The following is a 27161-nucleotide window of genomic DNA, read 5'->3' as shown; positions in this document are numbered from 1 at the left end:
CCGGTTATTAAGTATATGAGATTCGCTATTTTCTGTGCCACCATACGCGGCTAAGGGTGCTTCCTTTTTACTACCAGTTCAAAATCACACGAAGGGAGCGAAAGGAAGCGCCTCTAGCGGCGTATGCTAATATTTCCGTGGCATGAGCTCCTATGTAATTTTATTCCGGATGATGTGCCCTAACTTCCCTTTAAGTTTGTTGCAATACTTATGCTATCCCCTGTTACATATTATATTTTTAGATTCGTTCGTTTCGACAAAAAATAGACTAAAACTATCATTGTTAAAAAATACTGCAGCTTGGAGAGAGGAACTGATTGCAGAATCAGCGAAACAGAAGTATCTAAAATCTGTTAAAAATCTATTGCAACAGAAAGCGAAAAAAAAAAGTTCCCCAGCGTAATTTATCAACATTTTACTGAAATATGGCGATCTAGACTTGCAGTTGGTCAACGTAATTGAAATCATAGTTACTTGCATTCAAAGCTTCTCGTTAAAATTCTTAGTTGACAAAGTTGTATATTTGAAAACTTTTAAACCTTGCTATGGATATATCAATTTAACACTCGTAAAATAGAGGAAATATGATGAAGAAACTTAAAAGCTTCATGATATAAGCGGACATTAATCTTTAAACATGAGTGTATTTATAACTTTTCGTGCAATTGTTATTTAGTTTATAAATAATTCGTATTCTTTCAGCGAAAAGAGAGTTGAGAGGACTACCAGTGATTGTCTTCATACACGGGGATTCTTATGAATGGAGTTCCGGAAATCCCTACGATGGAACTGTCCTCGCTGGATTCGGAGAAGTTATTGTCATTACCCTTAACTACAGGCTTGGGATCTTGGGTAAGTAGGATATACTCTTCAGTAATAAATTTTGAAATTAAATCGCTTCACTTCTTTGTCGAGTTGACAAAGCTTAGGGACTCTTAACAGACCTTGATAATGGAATTGCTGCTTCCTTTGCGTGATCTTCCTAAAGAAATGAAAAGTAATAAATGTTATCCGAAATGGAACTCTTTCATTTAAGTATTTATTCTGTTTTTGAGTAGAAAACAAACTAAAACAGATGTTAGTTATAAGATTTGAGTCTTCATGGTATGGTAATGAAAAATGTTTAGTAATAACTATTCATTTAAATAAGATGTTTTCGTAAAATGAACACGATTGTTTATTTTATGTCATTAAAATAACACACTGTGATTATTTTGTCTTAGTAAGAGTCATTACGCCAATAGGATAAGAAGGTGAGTAAACTACCGGGGGCAATTCTAATAATGTTACTTATATGTTAAAATTTCTCTTAATTTTTCTTATAAGGTTTACAAAATTGTTCCACAATATTTTATGCAGCTAAATGACAAATCAATTAATTACTAAATAGTAAAGAATGTTTTGGGGACAGAAAGACTAATTTTTAATTTGTTTCTAACTGTTCGTTTAGACAATTTTTATTCACCGTTTTAAAAGATAGAAGATATGTTATTCATGAAAATGATTATTAGATATTTTCATAGTAAGGTTAGATTTGCATTTTGTTAAACTTACCAATCTTAAGCTAGAAAAAAATATGGTTCATCGGTATTAGACAACTATGAACGCTATGGGATTTGTATAAAATGTGGGTTAATTTTGAACAATTTAATTATTCGTTATTTATTTACTAACTTGCACTAATTTAACACAGTAATTAGCTTATCCCTTGCTTTTTCACTTTTGACCTTAAGCCATTTATTTTATTGGTTCAAATTAATTTCGTTACATTCAAAATGGGAAAAAATGCTTAAAACGCTGTTGCATTAGGATATTTTAATTAATTTTAATATGTTTTTTTTCCAAAATGTAAGCCGTCTATACTTTAATATTTTCTAATATCAGTTGCGGAATTTTCTTCATACCAATTTTTTTATTGGTTCGTCCACACACGAGTAGTATCAACTATCTTTCACTCGGTATTAATACTGCGTTTTCATTATACTCTATTTGAATAAAAACCAAGTTCCACTTAATATTTTTTTTACTAAACACAAATATTGAAAATAGATTCCTAGTGTATGGTGATTGCGTTGTTTTCTTGCGCACGTGAACTTAATTATCATAATTAATAACATAAACATTTGGTACTTATTGGAAAAACAAAAAATAATTTTATTCATATTAATTAAAAACAGGAATTATTAAATTGTATTTTCTGATTGTCAATTTGCCGTTGAATTTCCTGATAATTTTTTTCCTTGAATTGTTTTTTTAAATTGTTTTATTTTGGATTTGACTGCTTTATATTTTTGTTTTAGATTTAAATGCTTCAAAATAGATTAAATAAACGATTTTAAGAATTTCCTTTCAAAGTAAATACTATTTTTATTTCTGGTGGTAATATTTTTTAGTGATCACCACAAAGCTGAAACATTTAGAAGACTAGTGTTACGTCTTGTACATAGTTGAAGACAAAAAAAAATCATATTTTTCTGAATGAAATTTAATTTTATAGTTTTTTTCCCAACTGCCTAATGTGTAGGTTGTACTGTTTGTTTTAATGAGCTCTACCCACTTAGAATAAAATTAAAATTTACGAATTTTTTTCGAATACTAAATCCTAATTCCCATTTTCAACGAGAATTATGAATTAACCTCACGTTTACAACAAAATGTTTTTATTGCATCACTAACAGAAGCAATGCTTGAAAATGCATGCCATTGTAATTGAGATTGTCAATCTAATATTTATACTTGCACAAATTCTTCGCATTACACAATAACACTACTCAAATCATAAAGTTAAAATCCCGTTTTTTTTAAATTCATTATTATTATGCAAGTGAATTGAAGTTTGAACCTACAAAACCAAATCTTCTCTTCGCTGTCTGTGTATATAATATATATCTAACAATAAGCATTAAAATAAAGTAAAAATAAAATGAAATATGTTTTCATTTACTAAGCAAAACTATTCACAAAACTCAAGATAAGTCAGCCTATATGGTAAATAGAAGTGAGCACCGATGCCCATCTTTGAACAGTTTTGAAATATTACAGGAATTTTTTTCCTTCAAAAAATCACGCAATCTAATTGATTACACAACGACCTAACTTATAGCATTGGATTGTTTTCACTGAAAGAAGTTGAGAATTTAAACAATTCAGACTTTAAACTTATTCATATCAAAATTCGATTAAAAAACGATTATTTTTAAAAAATAAATTTAAGTAAGTAAAACTAAAAAACTAAATTGTTATTATCAATTTAGTGATGGAAATGCAAGGATTACGAACGAAAATAATTTATAATGCCATCAAACTATCACCAACAGATTCTTTCCTTTTTTTCAAAGGATAAAATGAATTGCTTCACTTTTCTTAAACGGAATTAATATCAGCGGAAAATAAGCTTCTTACGAAAGAGGCAATATAAATAATCTGTTTGTGAGCTTCGAACATTTTTCGCCTAGAAACATTTTATGAAATTTAAACTTATTAGAGTAACACATATTTGCTTTGAGTTATTATTGGATTATTCAGAAATTAATTCTATTTTTTTTTCTTTTTGAAAATTAAAAGATTGTTTTCTTATAGTACATAAATACTTTATTCGAAACTTTGGTCCTGTACGTTTCTTCATCTTTATGGCAATTGCATACCTGCCAACTCTTCCGGATTTTCCGGAAGATTTTATTTTCATATTTGAAGTGGTAGTAATTATATACTATTTTTTTCTTTTATAATCTTAATTTTTAAATGATATTGATCACCACTATTCTTACAAAAATTAAGCACATATAATAATATGCGTTACTATCATGGTTGTCAACTTAAGTTTTCTCAAATACAATGTTTTTGTTTGCTTAAAATTGAAGTTTTAATTCCATTTCAATACCACTGGGAAAAATGATAATGGAAGGGATTAAAAGTAGCTGGTATGCAATTGCATGATACAAAAGTTATAAATTGCGTCGCACGATTCCACGTTAATTGCGTTGCAGGATTCAACGCTAATTGTGTCGCACGATTCCACTCTAATTACGTTGCACGATTCCACGTTGCACGATTCTACTATATAGTTATAATTGCGTTGCACGATTCCACTTATTTAAGTCATTTTTGATGTTTTAGTCTGAAGTGCGAGGACTTTACCATTTAAAATAAAAAGGGTGAATAAAGCTAGTAATAAACCGACGATGAAAAAACTGTCGAATACGGTGGGAGTAATAGCACATCTTAGCATAAGAAGTAAAGTTTTTGGTGAAATGCCAAAACTGTACATAATCTCGCATTATTTAGGTAGAACTGTAGGTAGAACAATAGGTAGAAGTATAGGTTCAATTGTCCAGTTGATATCAATTGATGGAGGAATTTTCTATTAGAAGCTTAAGAACAATAATTAAAATGAATAATTTAATTGAAGGTCTATCAATCAACTCCGTATTTGTAGGATAATTATAACCATTGAGTATAAAATTATAACCATTGAGCAGAATATTAACTATTAGAATACACAAAAACGGTTTCATAATTGAGTCATACGAAAACAGGCTTCTGCTCCTCCCGATTTGAATAGCTTGTAGGGTAAGATTAAATGCAATCTTTGGTTTAATGGATGAAATGTAGGAAGGATATAGGAAGAAGCACCACATTATTTTTCTTCCCCTTTTAAAAATATTGCTAATGAAAAATATTGCGAAGATTATCAGAAAAATTCAATGTTCAATAAAACATTTTTTTAAGCGCAATTTTAACTTATCACCGCTTACTAGTTCATTATTAATAATAGTCAGTTATCATTAATAATAAAAGATGACGAAAAATATTAATGTAAGAAAAACTAGCTAAATGTATACCAGAAAATGACTCTTAATCTTAAAAGAAGGAAACCATCAGTGGCACGAATACCAGGAAAATGTATACCTGATAATATTCCAAGCTAATCTGACAATTCTTTTTCCCCTATTAATTCAGTTACTATCAATAATTATTTATAATAACTAATAAAAATCACCTCTTTTGATAGGACGGGATAGCCTGGTTGGTAGGGAGCAGGGTCTCTGTGGTCTTTGTATGGTTTTGATAAAAATTTCTATAGAAGCTCTAGATTTTATAAAAAAAAACCTAAAGAACTCATCACGAAGTCGAATATAAATATGTGATTATTAATGAATCTATTTTTCCATATGGCTTAAACAGCAGTATTAACTACAAAAATCTTGCCCCAAATAAGGGCATTATTACTTATAAAATTAAAACTATTTATAAAATTAGACTTAAAGTTAAATCAAATAATAATAATAATTTTCCTTTTCTTTTTTCTAATCCGAAATTCCATGAAATCCCAAATAAATTCAGATTTATTGCTAGTGGCGTCAATAGTAACATGAAAAAAATTGACATTTGCTGATTCCTAAATGAGAACTCCACGAAATTAAAGAGAATGTACTAAAAATAATAATCACGAGATTTGGAATATCAAAAATAACGCTCAAATTTTGAAAACACCAAAAGTTTGAATAAAATAAAATTTTCTTAGCTGAATTTATTTCGGAACCCTATATACCTCCCTTCCAATTGGTAAATTTCCTGATGACGTACTTAAACTTCATAGCCTATTTAAAGTTAATGATAATTTAATCTTAGGATAAATATTCCTCATTTCGATGATAAAAAGCTGAAAATTCCTAGTTCATATTGATCTTAACAATTATATTCTATTTAATGACTGACTTTTTCACCAAAAATAATGGTACGAACAATATTTTAGTACTAATGTGTGCAATATTTTTTTTCTCTTTTACCCCAGAATATTGATATGTTAAGGCATTTCATAATCGTAATCTTCTTACAAATTCCTCTTTTCTCAGATTTATTAATGATCTTTTGGTTATTAATTTTGATTTTAGTTGGACAAATTTATCACAGTAAATTAATTCTTAACAAAACTAATTTCGGAAATCTTTCAATCCATTTTCTAGATTTAGCTTTTAAAATTAATGAAGATAGACTAATTTCCTTTACAGTTTTTCACAAAAGGAGAGATTTAAGCTTTTTAAAGAAGATTATCAATTCACAAACGCAACCAATGAGATTTTTTCCACTATAATTACCAATCAGATTCGTTGATTTTACAAAAATAATTACAATTATAGGAAATTTCTAAGAGATAAAGATCATTTTAAAACAGATCGTAATTCGTTAAAACTTTTCTTATTCATTTTTTCAATTTCATTGAAACGAAATCATAAATTCATTAAGACAGTATTTTTTTTTTCCTTTCTGCTTATAGTATTAGATCTGACTTATATTTCTTAAGGTAAAAACTAACTATGATAAGCTACTCCTTATGCCAGTGAACATAATAGATGAATTTAGACATAATTATTCTATACTGATTGATCTATTTGTTAATTTAACTATTAATTTGTAGAAATTTTTAAATTTTAATTTTTATTGCCCAGTGTAACAGGCAGTTTTATTTGTTTTGTTTTCTTCTTAAAGTAAATATGGATAAGGGATTTGAACTATAAACGTCACCGCCGGAGTAATACGCGAAGACTTTAATGTTGTGAAATAATGTATGAATGCAGGGTAATGTCTATAAATGACTTTCTATCCTTATTTTGAATAGTTTAATGAACTTAATTCTTTTGAATGGTTTAAGAAAACTGATCTTTTAATTACAAATTTGGTTTTATTAACTGCATTTCTTATTCTGGGTTTTGTTTCTAACATTTTTTCTAAATTTTGTTATTTTTCTTAAAGTATTTTTTCCCGGATGTCAGCACTGAATTTTAAACTACTATATTTTTACTAAAAATATTGTACGATGACACCTGAATGAATGTTCTTAATATTTTTTCTTCTTAGTAATTTTGTTAAATGTTTGATTAATATATCCAATTTTTCCTTTTTTTGTTCAATATCGGTGAGTTTGTTTTCCTTTATTTTTTTTAAAACTTACTTGCAGTTATGCTATCATTTAATTTTTTGTTTGAAGCATTAGGGCATTATAAAGAGTATTTTTAATCTTAGGATAAATATTCTTCATTTCGAAATTTGAAATTTCGAATTCGCCTTTGCCGTAAGAGAATGCTGCCTAAAGAGAGAATTTTAGCGTTTATTCAATTATTTTACTATATTTCTTTTTTATTCTTTTACATGATATTATATTTATATTATATTATATTATTATATTATATTACACTATATNCGAGTACCAAAGGTGAATATAATGTAATGTATTATATATATATATGACGTATACAACATACAATATCTTGTTTCTGATGAAACACGTTGTTTTTTGCTCTCTAAAAATAATGGAATCGATCGAAAGATTTTCGCCCAAGGCTCTTTTGTGGTTTCAAGATGTTTCTTGTTTAGGATACTTGGGTTTCTTTTCTACTTTCTTCCCTAAACATTTCCATTCCTCTTTTACCTTAGACCCTTGAGGATATATATAGGAAATAATCATGCGGCTACCAACAAAAGTATTTTTGTAACTTGAAATTCCTGGAAAAGATGAAACTTTTGAATAGAATTAAAGTTTTTTTTTATTTTAAACAAAAATTATTGGAAAAAGTTGAACAACGTTATCGATATTCAAAAAACGAGAAATATTTTCCATTTAAAACATTAATTTCTTAAGAAGCTTCCTTTTTCTTAATCAGTTTCTCATGTATTATTTTAAAGCTGATATAAATAATACTAAAAAAGTGGACTTGTTTTATCTAAGTTTTAGTACATTTGATCCATTTTTTAAGTAGAAAAGAAACCTGGAAAACGCAATAAAAATGCAATCATGGACTCAAATCATGTTGTGTATATGTGCTTTAGTTTCATTATAGTTTCTTTCTTTCTTATTTAATTTAAAGGGAAACAAATAAAGTTGTAGCACACGTTCTTACTATAAGTTTTATTTAAAATACACTGAGGGGGTTTCATTTTTATAAACACTAAACACTTTTTGTCCAATAAGCTGCTAGGTCAGAGTGTTGGTCTTAAATACTTGTGTAGTGCTGATTTCCTTTAGAAGAGCTGTTCACTATTTTTACTCGCATGTGATATTTAAAACTATTTCATATATTTGTCGGAATATGTTCAGAAAAAAATATATCAATACAATGCGTAAAATATTCGAGTACCAAAGGTGAATACATAAAAATAATTTAATTCACATTCATAAGAAAAAAAGCTTTGAAAATTATTATAATTTCTGATTAACTCACTCAGAACCCTTTTTGTGAGCTCAGTAGTTTGAATCAGACATGTGGCAGATCAATCATTACTGGCAGTACGCAAAATGTACAGTAAGCAAAGTAAAAACCCTAAATAATGTTGTCAATAATTGCGTTTAGCATGATTTCTGTGAGCATATGTTTTCTATCATCTTTGAGTTTTGAAAACTAATTTAAGTTCTTCTTATTAATCATAAATTCTAATGGAATATATCTTCAATGCGGAATATATTAGAAATTGAATATGATATTAAAAAGCAGATATTACTTTAGTGTAAGAGTCTGTGATCAGCGAATATGCCTTAGGTATTTTGCCTTATTATATGCATTTTATTTTATTACATAATTTAATTTATTATATCATGTATTATACCGATGTATTTTATTTTATTATATTTAAAGAAAACTATTTTACGAAATTTTTATTAAGTTTGCGGATGGAATATTCAGAGTTATTTATTGTGGTTTGATGTGATAGATGAATGTGAAGGATTCAATATATGGGCAGCATAAAATTAGAAATAAAGGATACCCCATAAAACATAACGGAAACTGTTCCTAAACTTTCAAGGGAGTATCAAATAAGTCTCAAATAAGTAGTTTCAAATAAGTCTGGGTGAATTAGTTCTAAAAGTAAAAAAATAAAAGATTTGTGCTATATGATCCAAAAAAAAAGCAAGCACATTCTTTCTTATTTTCTATTCATTGTAAATATAATACGGGGGCAGCATGAAATTATCAAAAACCAAAAAAAATTGGATTGTATCAAATAACATTGAATGTGTGATAAAAATAGTTCTAATAAATAAAACACATGCTGAATATTTTCCCGATTTATTAGGTTACAAGTATTTGGAAACTAAGTTTCATTACTAAAATTACATCGGTATCGGTCATTTCAAATAATGTTAACAATCGCGGTTTAATTTTTCGCACTAAAACTTTAATTTTGGTAAAAGTAATCTTTAAATATCCGATATTTGGAACCCGAAAGAAGTAATGCTCCCATTATTTCCGGTTATTAATTTACGTCCCGTTACAGTCGAAGGAAATCTAAGAAAACCGTGATTTGTTTTCGTCTTATTTGTCACACTCTCCCACTACACACTTCAGTAGTCAGCACAGAAATTATCTGGGTGTAATTACTTTCTTCTACATCAGTTCACAATCTTGCACCGGATCTTAACGAGATTGGAGTTCAGGAAGTTGGAATTTGTTGAATGCTTTAGTTGCTGCTTACCAGTCCACGGTTCGATCTGCACTCGCGAATCAATGCTTCCGTAGCTTAGGGAGTCGAAATAGAAACGATTTCTAGTACTCGATGAAAACCACTAGCTAGAGCTTATGTGGCTTTCGTCCATGCAATTAATATTGTTAAAGACACGTGAGTTTATTTGAGATGCGTTATATGCCCAACAAATTAAGGTAGGAGTGAATATATCTTTCATTGGAAAGCTAAGTGCTTTCTTTTACGTCAGCTATTTAGCTTCATTTTTCTAGCAATAAAGCTTTTAACTTTAGATTTGATTTAATGCTGTGGGATTTACGTAATTAATAAAATATACTTTTAAATAAAATAGACTAAAACGGTTTTCCAATTAAACGACACGTTTAACTACATTGTTTTATAATAACGTTTGTTTGTATCTTTGATTGCAAAACCGGTCCTCTCCTCTATTTTTTTTCTTTTTAAGTTCTGGATATTCTATCAAATGAATGGAGAAAACTGATCAAATCCCACGTTTTAAATGCGTTTGAAAATCTCCGTTTATTTTACAGTTAAAATTGTCAAGTTCGACCAAATCTTGCTTACGCTGAGTTTCAAAATCAGGCATCTCCTTGTTCGCCAAATGTCGCTTTTGATCAAATTTTTTTTTATTATTTGTTGCTTGGTGTTACTGTGTCTTGGTCTATGACTCTACTCATAAAGTTTCTAATTGAATTTTTTCTTTTTTTTAAGTAGGGAAAATCTGTGGAGTTATAGTATCTCCTAACAAATCTAAAAAGAAGAAACTTATTGTTACGTGGTGGAAAAAAAGTAAATATATATATATATATATATATATATATATATATATATATATATATATATATATATATATATATATATATATATATATATATATATATATATATATATATATATATATATATATATATATATATATATATATATATATATATATATATATATATATATATATATATATATATATATATATATATATATATATATATATATATATATATATATATATATATATATATATATATATATATATATATATATATATATATATATATATATATATATATATATATATATATATATATATATATATATATATATATATATATATATATATATATATATATATATATATATATATATATATATATATATATATATATATATATATATATATATATATATATATATATATATATATATATATATATATATATATATATATATATATATATATATATATATATATATATATATATATATATATATATATATATATATATATATATATATATATATATATATATATATATATATATATATATATATATATATATATATATATATATATATATATATATATATATATATATATATATATATATATATATATATATATATATATATATATATATATATATATATATATATATATATATATATATATATATATATATATATATATATATATATATATATATATATATATATATATATATATATATATATATATATATATATATATATATATATATATATATATATATATATATATATATATATATATATATATATATATATATATATATATATATATATATATATATATATATATATATATATATATATATATATATATATATATATATATATATATATATATATATATATATATATATATATATATATATATATATATATATATATATATATATATATATATATATATATATATATATATATATATATATATATATATATNCAATTATATATATATATATATATATATTTGAATGACTCTTTCTCAGTTTTGTCAACGGTAATAGAAAACGCGATATTATATTTCATTTGAAAAGTGATTTGATTTGCATTTTAAAGACACATCGGCCATTACCAGATTGTTTTCTGACTTGTGTCACTAGTAATTTAAATTAGTTTACTACCCCTTGAGGCACTCTAATTGTATTTTAAATATGTTTGAAATTATCTCCCGAAATATTTTAATAATAAATAAATCATATTTCTCAGGAGGTAACGTAACACTCGATCAATCACTTGAGGTTATTTACTAGTGCACTACATCAATGCAAATGAATTTAACTAGATATAGAGCTATTTTTAAGTTTTGTCTAGCCAGTGAAAATACCGCGTCTGAAAGTTCTGTCCAATAGCATTATTTGTCTAACACTCAAGTCTATTTAATGTACTTTTCCAGACATAGGTACTGTTAAACAGCTGACGCTTAAAATTATACAGTTAGAGTTTACAGCCTTTTGCATTTTCTTATGGTCATTAACTAAGTCTAACTGTTCAATATGAACGGCTAATTTTAAATCTGCCCTAAAAATCTCAACTCGCTGTTGTATTTATTGAAAAATATAATATATTTAAATTTACTCAAAATTGGTAACATTTATTCAAGTTTGGTAGACTTATACTTTTATTTACTTAATTAGTTTATTACTTTTGCTTAGAAGTGTAATTTAACACGCATAGTTTTTGTCATTTGATGATGTTTGTTAATGTACTATACGTAATGAATGGAAGTTAATGTTCTAAAAATCTGATTTTTATTCTTAACAGGATTTCTCCCAGCCATGGAGACTACTTCAAGAGGTAATTACGGTTTGATGGACCAAATAGCAGCTTTACGTTGGGTTCAAGAAAATATTGCCCATTTTGGAGGAGATCCAAGAAATGTTACTTTATTAGGTCATGGTTTTGGAGCGTCATGTGCTCATTTACTCATGTTTTCACCAAGGGCCAAAGGTACGTTCATTTCAAAATTCACATGTCCAGAACTATATGCGACGACACATTTATCATAAAATAAATTGATTAAGATTTTGTTAAATATCATAGCTTATTTTATCTAAAAAAAGCAGAACATAGGTTACTTTTTTATTGGAGATTTAAATTGGTTGTATATTTCGTACATTGTAACTGTATCGATTATATAAATATTCTACATCTATTTTTTTTTCTTATTGGAATACACATTTACGTCTAACATATCCAAGTGGACATTTCAAACAGAATTTAGCTCCGAAATATTTTTTTTCGAAACAAAAAAACGTGTACAGTTTTAAAAGGCTACTTTTCATGGAAGTCCTGTGAATAACACTGGGGATCATTTTTTTTCATATTTATACAGGCACTTGAGCTTGTCAAATATGGGTAAGGGGACTTCAAATCTGAAACTAGTTTCGCTCGAAAAATGACATTAAAATGACATTTTTATTTTATTTTTTGTCGAAATGGTCAAATTTAAAAACGTTATTTATAAGAAGGATTAGCGCAAATGTTGTAACAAACGTCCAGAGAAGGTTCCCCTAATATGTCCTGATCAGAAACACATGAAGAAACATAATCAGGAAGCACCCCTAGAAGCGTATGAAGACTTTTCCAGGTATGGGTTCACATAAAGTTTTATTTCTGATGATATGTCCTAACTTCCCTAGAAACCTGTTGGAACATGTGTGCGACCCCGTTTGCCAGCAACTTGTATCTGCAGTCAAAAAACGGAGTGAAATGTTATTTAAACAAACTGTAATTTGGAGAAAGAAATCGATATCAGACTTCAAATCAGTGATACCAAAGTGTCTGAAATCTGTTGAAAAATCACATGCGACAGAGAAAGAAATTATTACTTCGTTCAATCAGACATTGATTTTCAGAAAGTATTCACTATGGTTTAATATAGCGAATATATTCAGTAATTTAATAAATGATGACATATATTCTAATAAATTTGATATATATTTACTATAAATGAAATTGCAAATGCTTAGTTAAATCAAATAAAAAATATCCATGGAACTTCCGTTACAATTTTGTAGAAAATTTTACAAATGTATTATATGAGTTATAAAACATTTTATGTATCTATATACGCAAGATCTTGATTAAATTTTCTAATGGTAAAAGCAGTCGGAAATATTAAGTTTAAAAAGGCGTGTTCTAAAAATTCTTCTCTACCTTTTGCACTACAAACCTCAAACTAACTGCAAGGAGAACGTTTACCCAGAAGACCAGGATTTCTGTTACTTTTAGGGATATTGGTATTGTGATTAAGAACTGTTTAAATTATGTCGTTTAAGATACATTTTTAATTACGCTGTATTTTAAAACGTAAGATATCAGATATCAAGGCTTAAAAAAATTTAATTTCATATGTCTGCTATATTCTACAAAATACTTGCTCGAAAAAGACTTCTACTGGCCCAAACATTGTTTTCGAATACATGTTAAAGTAAAAATGTTTGCATATATTGTTAATCTGTCAAAAACATAGTATTATGAACATTGCATCTATATTAATTACTTTTATTCTAAACATAAATCAGAAGAAAAAAGTATTTTCAAAAAAGACTAATGATGTATCAGATACAATAAAATATTAAGTATGAATAAGTATTAACGGTATAATTTTGCATTGATTATTGATTGATTTGCACGATTAAGTAAACGCAGAGTATTATTATTGACAAAGAATTATTATTATCACAAATATTTGCCATAACCGAAAAGTACAAACCTTTCAAAATATTTCTTTCTTTCAGTGAAAAAGTATGATTTGGGCTATTTTTTATCGACTGATTTTTACTCAGCAATAAGATTTTCATGAGAAAAATTCTTACATTTTTTACAAAATTTACAACTGTCAATACTCGGTGAAAACTACATTTGTACATATACATATTTAGTATAAAATAATTTTTGTCTTTTCGAAATTAATTTTAGTTATAATGGAATTCTAATAATGCGGACAAATATAGTGAGGTTTTAATCAGTACACCTTCTCTCAAAGGAAATTAATCAGAGCAAATGCACTAACTATTATCGCTAAGAAATTAAAAGGAATTCGTGATTTAGCTCAACGCTAACGAAATCGAGTTCTTACTACGAAATTGAGTACAAAAGCTCAGTGTACTTATATTTTAATGCCTAAGGACATTTTAAATTAGATGAGAATCTTTTATAATGTCGTTAATTGAATGAAAAGACTGGATTAAACTTACGTTTGGCGATCCTGCTATTATTGAACGGAACCGTTAAAAAAGTTTAAAAATAAATAAACAAATCACAGGGAAAATTACAATTACAATTACAAATTACTGGATTCTGGACAATTGCCCTACTGAATGGTAATGACATTTCTGGTTAAATTTTGGTTTATGAAATCAAAGTATGCGGTATTTAAACCTTTCATTTGGTAATTTCTCCTTTCATATGCTAGCGGTTTACCAGAAATTCTGCATTTCGAAATTATAGTTCTTATTACCACACAGTTAGTGAAAAATACAAAACAGAAATGTAAATTTAGACGAATAAATGTTTCTCATACCATACTCTATGGTATCATGATAAAATTGTCAAATTTTAAAACATTTACCCAATTTCACCATAATTATAAACACCATATTTCATTACTAATTTTACCAAAACCATTACCAAAACGCTTTGGTGTTCCCATGGAGCCAGAAACACGGTAATCTTAACATATTCTGGTAGTTTTGACCACACTTTATTTTCTTGTAGTAAATAGACAAGGAATAATAATATAAAAAATTTAAATATAAAAAAATGAAATATATGAATTGTAAGATAACAATCATTTAAAAAAATAGTTTTTTAACCGATGCAAATTATGCTAAATTTTTCAATGAAACAAGGAAAAACAAACTGGTTAAATAGTATATTTATCATTAGTCTTTAGAAGAATTTAATATATTAAATTAAGTTTAGTAATATTTATGTGTAAAAAAGTGTACTTTTTCTGATACTTTACAAATTGATGAATATTAAATGTAATAATTCTGTCTTAGGAACAGATACAGTTGAGAAAATAATAATTAAAAATGTCTTTCCATTTAAATAGGCTATTCAATAAATAAAAATCTTGGGTGGTACGTTTACATAGGGTAATACATTGAATTGTATTAAAAAATTGTGTTTATTCTACTATTTGGAAATTCTCGCATAATTTGAATCTTCCAAATTTGAATTTTATTCGCATAAGAGTACTTAGTTTAATTTAAATAAATATGCTTTGTTGCTGTTTCATCATGGCATAGTGTAAGATGTCTCTCTCCCTCCTCATTTTTACATCTTTCAATATTGCAAAATTCATGTCAAATAAGTTTCTTGGTGAGAAAACAACAACAAAAAAGAGGAAATGAACTATAATGTTTATTTAGAGCAGTGATAAAAAATCTCGTTCCAAAATCTTTTTGTTGATGGAAAAGAATTGTTTCGATCTTATTTTTTGAAATTGAAATATATTCATGCTTATTTCTTCAACCGTCAGTCGCCTCACCTGAGAATTCGAAAGGAAATGAAATCATAACAATCATGAAAGAATTTGGTGTTGAAAGGTACTTTCAACAAATATATTCACTTTTTTTTGTTGGCATATTTTTATACAAATGTGTATTCGTTTGCTTTGTAGACTAGAAAATACTTTGTGATTCGTTTCATTTTATTTTATCATTTTCTCTTAAAATAACACTGCAATATTTATTATGCATTTTGCTATTTGCTTGGAATTCAAAATTAAATATCTTGGAACAACAAGCGTCAACCTGTTCATTACAAATAAATTTCTTCCAAAATAATGAAAATCATCTTCTCGCAATTTCTTCAAAATTGCAATCATTGTGCATGCAAATTTCTGCTCAATATCTAGCAATATTTTGCGTTACAGAAATGTATGATGTTTGATATTTTGACGAAAAATAGCGACGTAAGTAATATTTTTGGAATAAATCGGAATAAATCACATTTCGTTATTTAGCAAGCTGAGTCAATTTATAATAGAAAGCAGCATATAATATTTTTAATTACAGAATGCATTTGTTTTTTCTTTATAAAATAACAAAATCGAGAGAAAACTGGTTTTGTATTATTGCTTTTAATCGCAAATGGCATTTTTAAAGTAATTGGTATACAGATAACCCTATGCATTATTATTACTTTTTAAATATTTCACGTAAATTTATTTGGAACATATTTTCTACTTTTATGCATACATGCTTAAACAACTAAAATTTGCACTATTAAAAATTCCGGAAAAAAAGTTCCGACACACGGAATGCCGGTACTTTTTACCGTGAAATTTCACGATACAATGTGATAATCCTTAATTTTATCAGTAATATTTACTGTAAAATCACTGAATCACTGTACTTAAATTAATATTACTGGTAAAATTAAGGTATAAAATGCTATACAAAGAAGTGGATTTTACGGTAAAATGGTCTTCACCCAGATTGTCAGTACTTTTTATCGCAATTAGATTTGAAATGGTTTACAATGTAGATCAGTTTAATATCAATAACTTTCTAGAATAGATAGAAATTTATCTCATTCAAGTATTTTAATTTAAGTGAAGCTTTTCAGAGGTAAAATCTTACCTTGAGTTTTTTTAATTATCAAAATTTATAACGTATGTAATAATCTTCTAGAATTATTACTATTATTATAAATTTTAAAATGTAAGTTTTACGGAAGACTTCAAAACTCAAAAATTTAAGTGCCTATTTTTTTCATTTTTGTTTCATTTCATATAGTAATATTTTCTTAGATGTTGTATTGAGCAATTTTGTAAATCTTGTGGGATATTTAAAATTGTCAATATGCAAAAATAAAAATTTAGAAACGTAAGTTTTATAAAAAAAATAAAAAATATCAAACTGCAGAGAATTTCCTTTTATATATTAAAAACTAAGTGAGAATGTGCTTTTTCCATGACTTCGACAAGATGAAATTGTGAAAAAAGGCTTTATGGATTAAATTGTGCAACAATTTATGACTGCATTTATAAAAATCGCATATGCTACATATTGCTCAAGTCTCCAGTTTTTGCTGTAACTTCTAATAAAGTACAAATTTTCGAAAGTGATCTTTGCTTATTAATACGTAGCCTAAGTTTTCAGAACAGAAATATTTAAATGTTACAAATCCTTAGAATATGGTCAACTTTAGAAATATGTTGAAACATATTTTTTTCCGGAAAAATCCTGGAGAAGAAAAAGTTATTTTTGTGCTATATTAGGAAAAGCGCGTGTATGTATATGCGAAAAGAGCACAAGTGGTATTAATTGTGATATATTTCACGTTTATAAGTTTTAACCAAAGAAAAACAATATTTTCAGGAACTACAATATATTATTTTAATAATGTTTTGGAAATATAAAAAAAATCGAAAGGTTTGGTTAAACGTAAAACAGTTTGACCGAAAATTGTCTTTATTAGTATCGCTCTTGAAATTTAAAATATAATCAGGAGATTTGCAAAAAAATAAATAAATAAATAAAAAATGAAAAAGCGAAGAAATAAATCAAGTATATTATTTTACCAAATGTGTTTTACACAGCTATTTTAAGAAATATATCGAATATCCTTGACAATAATGGAAATAAAAGAAAATTGTCTCTGTGAATGTCTAGGTTTAAAATTTCCTAAATTCAATTTTTGGGAGTATCTCATTACAAAACTCGGTATAGCTTTTTGATTCTGTCAAGTAAGGAAAAAAATTGTATAATATTGGTAATCAGAATTTAAAACGTTTATAGAGGGAAAAAAGACAACATTTAGCGTTGTATAGTGAACATACAATTCTGTAAAAATTCTCCAAGATCTTAAAACATTATTAACGTATACTCATTCAAATGCATGCCTAGAGCATAATTAATTTTGAACTCCCACGAAATTTTTAAAAATGCTTGAAAAATAAACTGCTTAAGATTGTCCCGGTTATTTTTAACCAAGATACCTCAAATTAATGCAACACTGCTTGATATAAATTTCACGTAAAGTTTGATTTTTATTAACTTACCATGATAGCTAGTGATTAATCGAAAAAATTTTAAGGAAACTTTCAAATTTAAAAAAAAAAATACATTGTCGTTAGCACATTCCATTCTTCACCATATAATTCATTTATTAATGACTCTGGTTATAATTTATGATCAGATGACACTTACCTCATTTATAACAAAGCGAACTGCTTCAAACTCTCATTATTTATTATTTCGTGAAACAAATTATTCTTATTCGGGAAAATACGTGTTAAATAACACCTGTGTTTGGCAATTAATAAAATAAAACTAAAATTTGAAAATGTTTATGAACTCTTTTTTTTCTCATTCCTCTTGCAACGAGAGATTGTAGTCAAAGATGCTATTGTTAAATATCCACCGTTATATCCACCGATGCACATATACTCATTTCTAGAGGATGGATGTGAGTAAAATTTAGTATATACATTAAATGGACCAGAAGGAAAAAGCTACTATGAAAATAGTTCTTATTTCGATCAATAGATGACGCTTTTGACTTATGCAGTTTTGAGCAACTGAAGAAACTATAGTCACAGCCACGAAATAATTGTGCACTATGCTGTTACAGAAAGAGTTGTAAATGACAATTGCTAAACTTGAAGAAAGAGACCATAGAGTTAGAGGCAAAAGCAAATGAAACTGACAAGCATAGCACGTTATGCAGCCGTAATAGACCAAGAAACACTTTGTGTCTATGTTAAATTCTTTTAAATGCATTTTAAACAAATTTATAACAAAAATAGAAAGCATTTTGGACTTTTACTATCATTAATGATTTATTTTATGCCATATTATTATGTTTTCTCTTCTTTATGTGCATCTCCCACCTGGCGGACAAAACTTCAGCTATTTTTAATTGCAGATTTCTTTATCTTATTGTTCATGTATCATATACACCAAGTTTCATCTAAAAGCTGGTACAAGAAAGGATACCACGTTGGTCCTTACAGGAAACTTTAATTATAACCTTGTATTTATTTCCTATACAAGGTTAGCGTTTTTTTAAATACTTGATTCCTGAAGACCTAATAATTTATTTTCTCTATTTTCTTTCATTTACTTTAAATTTTTGTGTTAGTTCATCTTTATTTTGTCCCGCAGTGGACTGATCGTTAAGACACGGTTCCCAGCAGATCACCGAAGTCAAGCATCACTGACTACGGTCAGTGTGCGGGTGGGTGACCACTTGGATCAGTCTGCGTAGGGACCGAGGGTGTGCGGTATTGGTCCTCGTTAAACTGTGCTACCGTAAAGTGCTCGACTTCGCGCGCAGGTCGTCGGGCTATCGAAGCGGGGGTGCCATCCCCTCCGCAGAGGATCAAAATTGTGATGGCACGTCTTCGGATCATCCTCCGGGATGTTTCCCAGACCGTCTCCAATAGCTCATTGTGCAGCTCTAGTGCGACGTAAATTAACAACAACAATCATCTTTATTTTTGTATTTTATTAGCTTTTATTTTTGTTACTTTAAATACAGAGAATCATTTGAGTTAGGTTCACAACAGCCACTTCCTCCTCCTGTATCATAAAAATATGCATTCAATTAAAAATTATATCGATTATAAATTACGCATGAAATAATGATTGAATTGCCTGGCAGATTGTGCAAGTATTATTTACTGGAAAACTATAATTTTAAGTTTACAAATTCCAAAACAGTCAAAGGGAATGAAACTATTTATATTATTCGATGCGTGCATGTAGGATAAACGACAGCATAACAAGAAAAATTAGTATGCTGTGTAAGTTATTCACAATGTTTAAACAAATGACTTAAATTCAAAAATTTAAAAAAAAAAAGAGAAAATTGATTTTAATAATTACTGCTACCTCAAATTTCAAAATGGTAAAATTTTGAAAATACATATAACTTATATATAACTTGATTGAACAATAGTTTTTAGGGATTTGGGAAACAGAATTTGCAAACATGATTGCCACATGCGTGGTAGAAATTATATGTTGATGTTGTTGCAATTCCTATTGTTTTAAGAAAATAAAAGTTGGAAAAGAGCAGGAACAAAAAATAAAATTTGTATATTTCAAACAATAGAAACACTTAAAATTGTGGTCTTCAATCTTTCGCACCCAGGTGCCACAGCAATAGTTCACGAAATCGCATCACCCACCTATGGGCTAAATAATAGTATGTGTAAAGAAATTCAGTTACATCCCAGTTAATTCCAACAAGTAATACAAATCCAGTTAATTTTAAGGTAAGATACAGAGTTTCTTAGAACTATTGTGAAATATTGAAATTAAGGGTCACTCAACTATTTAATCTTACTGTTCAACACAAGGTGTTCACAGTTCAAAAAAAGACAGGGAGCTGCAAAATTTTTTGGTGGACGATACATAAAACTTACCTGCTTTCTGTAAAGAGTCTTCAGCCATGTCTGTTGTTTCTGTCATAGCAAATATATTGTGATAGCAAATATAAAAATGATTAGTGCTCCCCTAGTGCCTGTAACAGAGTAAATTTTATCATATTCTGGTATTTTCACCATATATCCATGCATTTTTCTCAGTGCGTGTTAAAACGATTTAATTATTTTTCGAATAAATAATACATTCATTTTAGTCAAAGTACTAGCTACCTGGAGTCATGGAGGTATAATTAAGCATATTATTTCTTTTTCTACCTTCCTAGAGTTAGTTAAAACTTGCACCTATTTTACAGGTTCGTAATTGCATTTTCGAAATATCGAATGGTGTTTTTAAACTAATTTTTAATACTCCAGTTGCACATTTTGGGTGGAAATATTGCTTCACTCGAATCTAAACAATTCACAATCCAAAGAAGCAATATCTAACAAATTTAGACAGCAAGAAATATAATACATTTTAATATGAAGTTTCTCCAGAAATTTCTAAGTTAATTTTACAAATGCATAACTTCCATGGTTAATCTTCATTTTACTTCATAAACATTCTGAAGGAATACCAAGGTTGTGGAAGATGTATTTACATAAAAACAAATTTGCTCCCAATTATTTTTGTGGTGGGCATAAGTTTTTATTATATTCTTATTTTGCAACAGATTATTTTACAAATCTGCTATATCAATGCATGACAATATAATAATATTTTCGTGAAAGGAGTCTATAATGACATTCTGCATTACTGACAGTAACACTATAATAACTTTTATGTTATATTTGAAAGAAAATAAGGTTTATACGCAAAATATTCTCAAAAATATATCTACTTTATGACCCAACATAGTATTTTCCTTCTCTGTGATGATCGTTTGCTTAGACATTAAGGAACTCCTAGACTATTTCAGTTTTTTTTTAAGAAAAAAAAACAGCTTTCTATCAAACCTAGTTTCTTTTCCAAATACTTTCTGCTTGAATTGTGTGCAGCAGGTATGTGCGGCTTCTATGTTTTGACTAAGAAAACAAAGGAAACTTCTCTGAAATACCTTTTTTCTTTTTCCGTCACTGTCTAACTAAGGCAGACAACTTTGAAAAAAATACATTACTATTTACAGAAAGAAAGAAAATTCTTTAAATACATTTTCTAGATATCAGTTAAAAAAAGTGCATCTCAATCACAAAATAAGGCAAGAATCGATAGTTTCGTTTCAATGCTGTACTTGAAGTACAAAACAAAATTGATCTATTTATTGTATAGAAATCAGATTGATTCTAAAAATTTTTCATTTTCTTAAAAGCTAAAAAATTTTGACGACAAAAATGTCTCTGATTACCGAATTCTTTCTGAAAACATTAAAGACATTCATCTAAATTTGAATGCCTAGATATTTTTTATTATATTTTATATGTTTTTTGTTTCCCCTGTGAAATTTTTGAAAATTGCATCAAGCTGGTTTAAAAAATATAATTCGTTTAAAAAAAATTAAAATCTTTTTAACAAAAATAAAGTAGATGGTTTTCTTAATGTAATGTTGCAATTTTTGAAGATCCAAAATTAATATATGTCGTTAAAATGTTAAGTATATCTAAAATGCTAGAAAAAAATAATCCTCACAAAAGCTACTTGTCCTGTATAAATATTCATTTTTAAAGTCTTTGAAAACTTTTATGTCGTAATTTAATGAAAGTTATCGCCACAGTTAACAACGTTAAGCTGCTTGTTTATCAGATACCTGTTTTTGTATTATCATCTTAAAAGGGAAATTTTTATTTTTAATAAGGTTTTATAATAAAAACATAATAAATAATAAAAATGCTTAGTATAAAACTCTTTTCAAACTATAATATTATTAACTATTTTCCAAGAAATATATTTTTATCAAAATTTATCTTAAAATAATTTAAAGTAGCGCTTTAGGGAAAAAATATATTTTCCTGGCATGTTTAATGCAGTTTGTTTGGGGACTATTTCTAATAATGAGTTAATTGAATAATTTTTCATATCTTTCATGAAAATTGTTTGGGAAAAATATAAGATAATTTATATATACTGTCAAATGTTTACATTTAATCACATTTGGTAATGAAATTTTTTGTTACCTGAAAAATTTAAAAACATTAAAAAAATGCTTTATTTCAGTCTCAAAATAATATTTTGAAATCATTATTGTTAAACATTTTATAGAGTTTTTGCATCTTTTATATTTCATGTAAAATCATTTTATATTCTTTTTATTGTTAAAAAGTTTTATGTCTCTTTTCTTACTTAGCCTTTTTTCCAATCATCACCGAAAAATTCATTTGCATCTAATAGAAAAAGTGAAAGAAATTACACGAATAAATAATTTATCATGCACTGCAAAAAAATCAAAAGTACAAAATAAAATTATTATATGATGCAAAGGGTAGAAATATATTCTATAAAGTATGCATTCTCAGTATCATTTTATCACACTTCTCATGCCATTTCGATCGTCGATGAAGTATATATATATTAACAACTACTTCTATTCGAAAAAAAGTTCTTGAAAGTTTTTGAATATTTTTTCCTAAAATTGAGTACGTGAAAAATCAATAGAAATCACCTACTTACCCACGATGCATTTATTTTAACCAAAACTGCCTTACTACTCATAGTAGATATAAATACGTTTTCTCCGTTTTGTACTATAATTTAAAATCGTCACAATTTTAAACTCCGAAAGAAAACTTCAGACTTTAAGAAATGTGTAGAATTTGAGCATTAAAGACATAGAGGAAAAGAAAATTTCTCAATAACATGGAATTCAGCGTCGGTTTAATTCACAGAGGTAAAAAAAAAGACGTGATACGAACAAATGGTTATAAAAGTACTATAATTTTTTTAAATAATTCCTTAAAGTACATAAAAGATATAAAACTGTACATGGATAAATACCCTAGTGTCCAAAACATAAGTAACGAACCCAATTTGTTGTATAACTCATGAAATTATGAATCAAATCAAGCAAAATTTTATATGAAAATGCATCACAATGTTAAAAATGAAAGACAAAGATAAAAAGAGAGGTGATGGAGCAAACTTAGGATTCTGGGTTATTGGACATCAGGGTAATTAACAGTAAATGATGTATTAAAATGGTACTCGTAGAGAGTTTAACATGGATAAATCCCCTTGACGACAATGCTCCACAACGACCTACCATCCTATTTTCAATTTTGTCTAAGGTCTTGGAATAATAAACCGTTGAGGTAGTTCCATCAAGCTTTGTTAAAGCATTTATTTGCCTCATGAAGTATCTGGGAGGGCATAGTGAGCTGCAAATGATTTTCCAAGATCACTTAGATATAAGAGATAATTGCAAGAGTATAAAACCCCTATCATCATAATGCGTTTTTCGAGTAGCGCAAGCATGTCTTAACGCATGTTGCCCTCCATGAAAATGAATTGTAGAACTGCAGCGCCACTGAGCAATCTTATGTGAACTCAACACTATATATCAGCAAGGACAGGGGATCTTCTTGACAACTCAGATCATCGGAGAATCAATCTGAATTGCTTCAAGATACACCAACTTTTAAATGGGCATATGCTTTCGTCACTGACGAGTTCTGATTCTATCCAAACAACAATTCTTCGCGTTTTTACTCATGAACAAAACTAGAGAATCTGAACCACTCCTCCAACATCGTGGAATTGAATCACTATAGAGGCCACCGGGACGTTGTAGAAGGCACCTTAAATTATTTGTTAACAGAACTCCTTCAATGTAAGAGGCACTTTCTGCTCCCATTTCATTTTATGGTGTTAGACAACGTGTGTCTATAAAGGGCTGAGCTGAACAAGATATATCCTGAAGCTAACAATGTTCAGATAATTGAATGGAAAGTCAGATCTACAGATATAATTTCACAGAGCATGTTTGAAATGCTTTTAGTGAAGCATTTGAAGCTCCACATATTTTCCCCGAAGCACCCCAGGGCTAAGAACTGTATTTGTTGTAAATATTACATTCAACTATTGCATGTTTATCGTAACTCAGCTGAGAATATTCAAGCAATTCCTTACATTTTACACTTTGCTTATTTGCCTTCATATAATAATGTATAAAATACTCTTATCTGTATTTAAAACATTAGAAGTGAAGTAGTATTCAATGTATGCAGGTTTTGTGCGCAAGGACATGCGTTTATCTTAATAGATATTTATTATAACCTTGACGGAATGTATTTAACTTTAATAAGTCTTCAATAGAAGTTAGATTATATTTTTTTCAACCTTACAGATTCTTTTGCCTGATTTTAGAATGGTTACTATTTCAGAATGCCATTATTTTTTTAAGAAACGCACCAGGCATTGAAATGTTTTCTTACACTTACACGATAGAATGTATTTAAATATTTTTTAAAGAAAATAATTGTCTGCGTATAACATTTCTCTGCAAATTAAATTGCATTCCAATCGAAATATTAAGTCAATGATAGCTAACTTTTGACCCTAATTATATATAGCATTTTAAAACTTTCATGCCAGTTAAGTAACTCTAAACGATTTGTATACATGAGTAAAAATTCATTATTGTTTATTTTCGTTATTTTTTTTTATTAGCACAGAAGATAATGCATTAACTATTTACTGCATCATTTATTTTCAGGACTTTTTCATCGAGTTGTTCTTCAGAGTGGTTCAGCATTTAGTCCTTGGGCAATTGCTCATGAAGCAATGACTTTCACGCGCCATCTGGCTAGAAAGTTGGGATGCCCTGTTCTTGATCATCCAGCTCTTGTTCGCTGCATGAGACTGCGACCTATATCAGAAATCATGAGAGTACAACTTCTTGTACCAGAATATTTAACAGCATTTGGACCAATTGTAGATGGTATAGTTATTCCAGCTGAACCTGAAAAACTACTGTTAAATACTCCTACAGAGCTACAAAATGTGCCAAAAATAGACGTGCTAATCGGAGTTACAAGGATAGAATCTTTCTTCTATTTTGGTGCCAGTGAAGAGCGTTATGGTATAGAAGCTGGACGCAGAGACCGAATTTTAAGAACTTTAGTTCGAAATTTATTTACTTTCCATTTGCAAGAAATTTTCTTGACAATAGTCAATGAATATACTGACTGGGCGAGACCTGTGCAACACCCAGTAAATATTTTAGATGGAACTGTGGACGCTTTATCGGATGCCTTAGTAGTAGCTCCCTTAATAAGTAGCGCAAATATTTTATCTAAACTAAATCACAGGACGTTTTTGTACGTATTTAATTATCCAACTGAAGCAAGTGATTATCCACAGAGATTAGTATGTGTACATGGTGAAGATATTCCTTATCTATTTGGAGCTCCATTAGTTAGTAATTTAGCTCATTTTCCAAACAACTACAGCAAACCCGAAATTGCTTTATCTGAAGCAATTATGCTATATTGGACAAACTTTGCCAAATACGGGTAAGATATTTTTTTTTATCTCTATGTAGCAACTTTTCTTTCCATGATTTCATATAATTTTTTAAATACTATACCTGTGCATCACATAAATCGATTCAGAATGTTGAATATTATATAATTATAATCACAATTAAACTAAAAACTGCAATGGATAATCTAATGACTTATTAGATTAAGGGGTGTGAAGCTGTTGATTTAGATGTGAAATCAAATGTTCTATTCTTTTTCAGATTCTTATAAAGAATACAAATTGTAAACTCACTTTTTTTTTACAAATAAACACTAGGGAAAACATTTTTTCGAATAATTTGGATTTCGATTTTGTTCCTGCATTCACTTACTTACGAACTTCTTAAAACTCTTTTCCCATAAGATTATATTCAATATGGATGATGATTCTTCAAATTTGAGAAGATGTTAAGCATGAAGTTTTTGAAAATATGATTGTTAAAAAATCAAATACTCATTAAAATACTTCAAATGTTATTTAATATCTATGTATTGAATTGTCAATAGAGCTTGAGCTTAAAAGTTTGTATCATATTTTATTTTTGGCTTGGCATTTTTTACAAAGAATTAAATGGAAAAAAGGGCATATTAATGACGTTCTAGAATAAGTGAGTTTTAACTTTAATTTAAGTTTTATAGCCACTCTTCCCCTACCCATATTTATATCTGGTTATATTTAATAAAATTAGCACTTTTCTGATCTTAATTAGCAGTTCATATTTCATGTAATATCAAAAAAAGTTTCTAAAAATATTCAAGCTTATTAATAGTCAGAGAGTTATTACAATACTTATTTAAAATTAAATTATATTTATATTTTAACTTTTTAAGCCATCTTAATGATTATTACTTTAAAAACAAAGCAAATTTGGAAGGTAATCATAAATATCTTGAAAGAACAACAAAATACAACTTCATTTGGAACAATAATTTACTATGTGTTCTAACAGTGTTGCTGATTTAGAAAATTTTAATTTATATAAAAAATATTTATACCTTCATAACATGGTTGATGACAAAA

The 27161-nt window shown here is 27.7% G+C and overlaps 1 protein-coding gene across 2 annotated transcripts in view; it reads left to right on the top strand.

Moving 5' to 3' along the window:
* LOC107445726 (neuroligin-4, X-linked) overlaps positions 1 to 27161 on the top strand; it is a 195813-nt gene that overhangs the window by 118951 nt on the left and 49701 nt on the right. For both annotated transcript variants that reach the window (XM_016060199.3, XM_016060198.3), the window contains exons 2-4: positions 703 to 852; positions 12061 to 12246; positions 25333 to 26131. In XM_016060199.3, the coding sequence (XP_015915685.1) occupies positions 703 to 852; positions 12061 to 12246; positions 25333 to 26131 (1135 nt within the window). The remainder of the gene's footprint in view (positions 1 to 702; positions 853 to 12060; positions 12247 to 25332; positions 26132 to 27161) is intronic.

This window comes from Parasteatoda tepidariorum, chromosome X1, assembly GCF_043381705.1.
Source record: "Parasteatoda tepidariorum isolate YZ-2023 chromosome X1, CAS_Ptep_4.0, whole genome shotgun sequence".
Lineage (NCBI taxonomy): Eukaryota > Metazoa > Arthropoda > Arachnida > Araneae > Theridiidae > Parasteatoda > Parasteatoda tepidariorum.
Note: the sequence above shows the minus strand (reverse complement) of the source record. Positions and strands in the feature narration are given on the sequence as shown.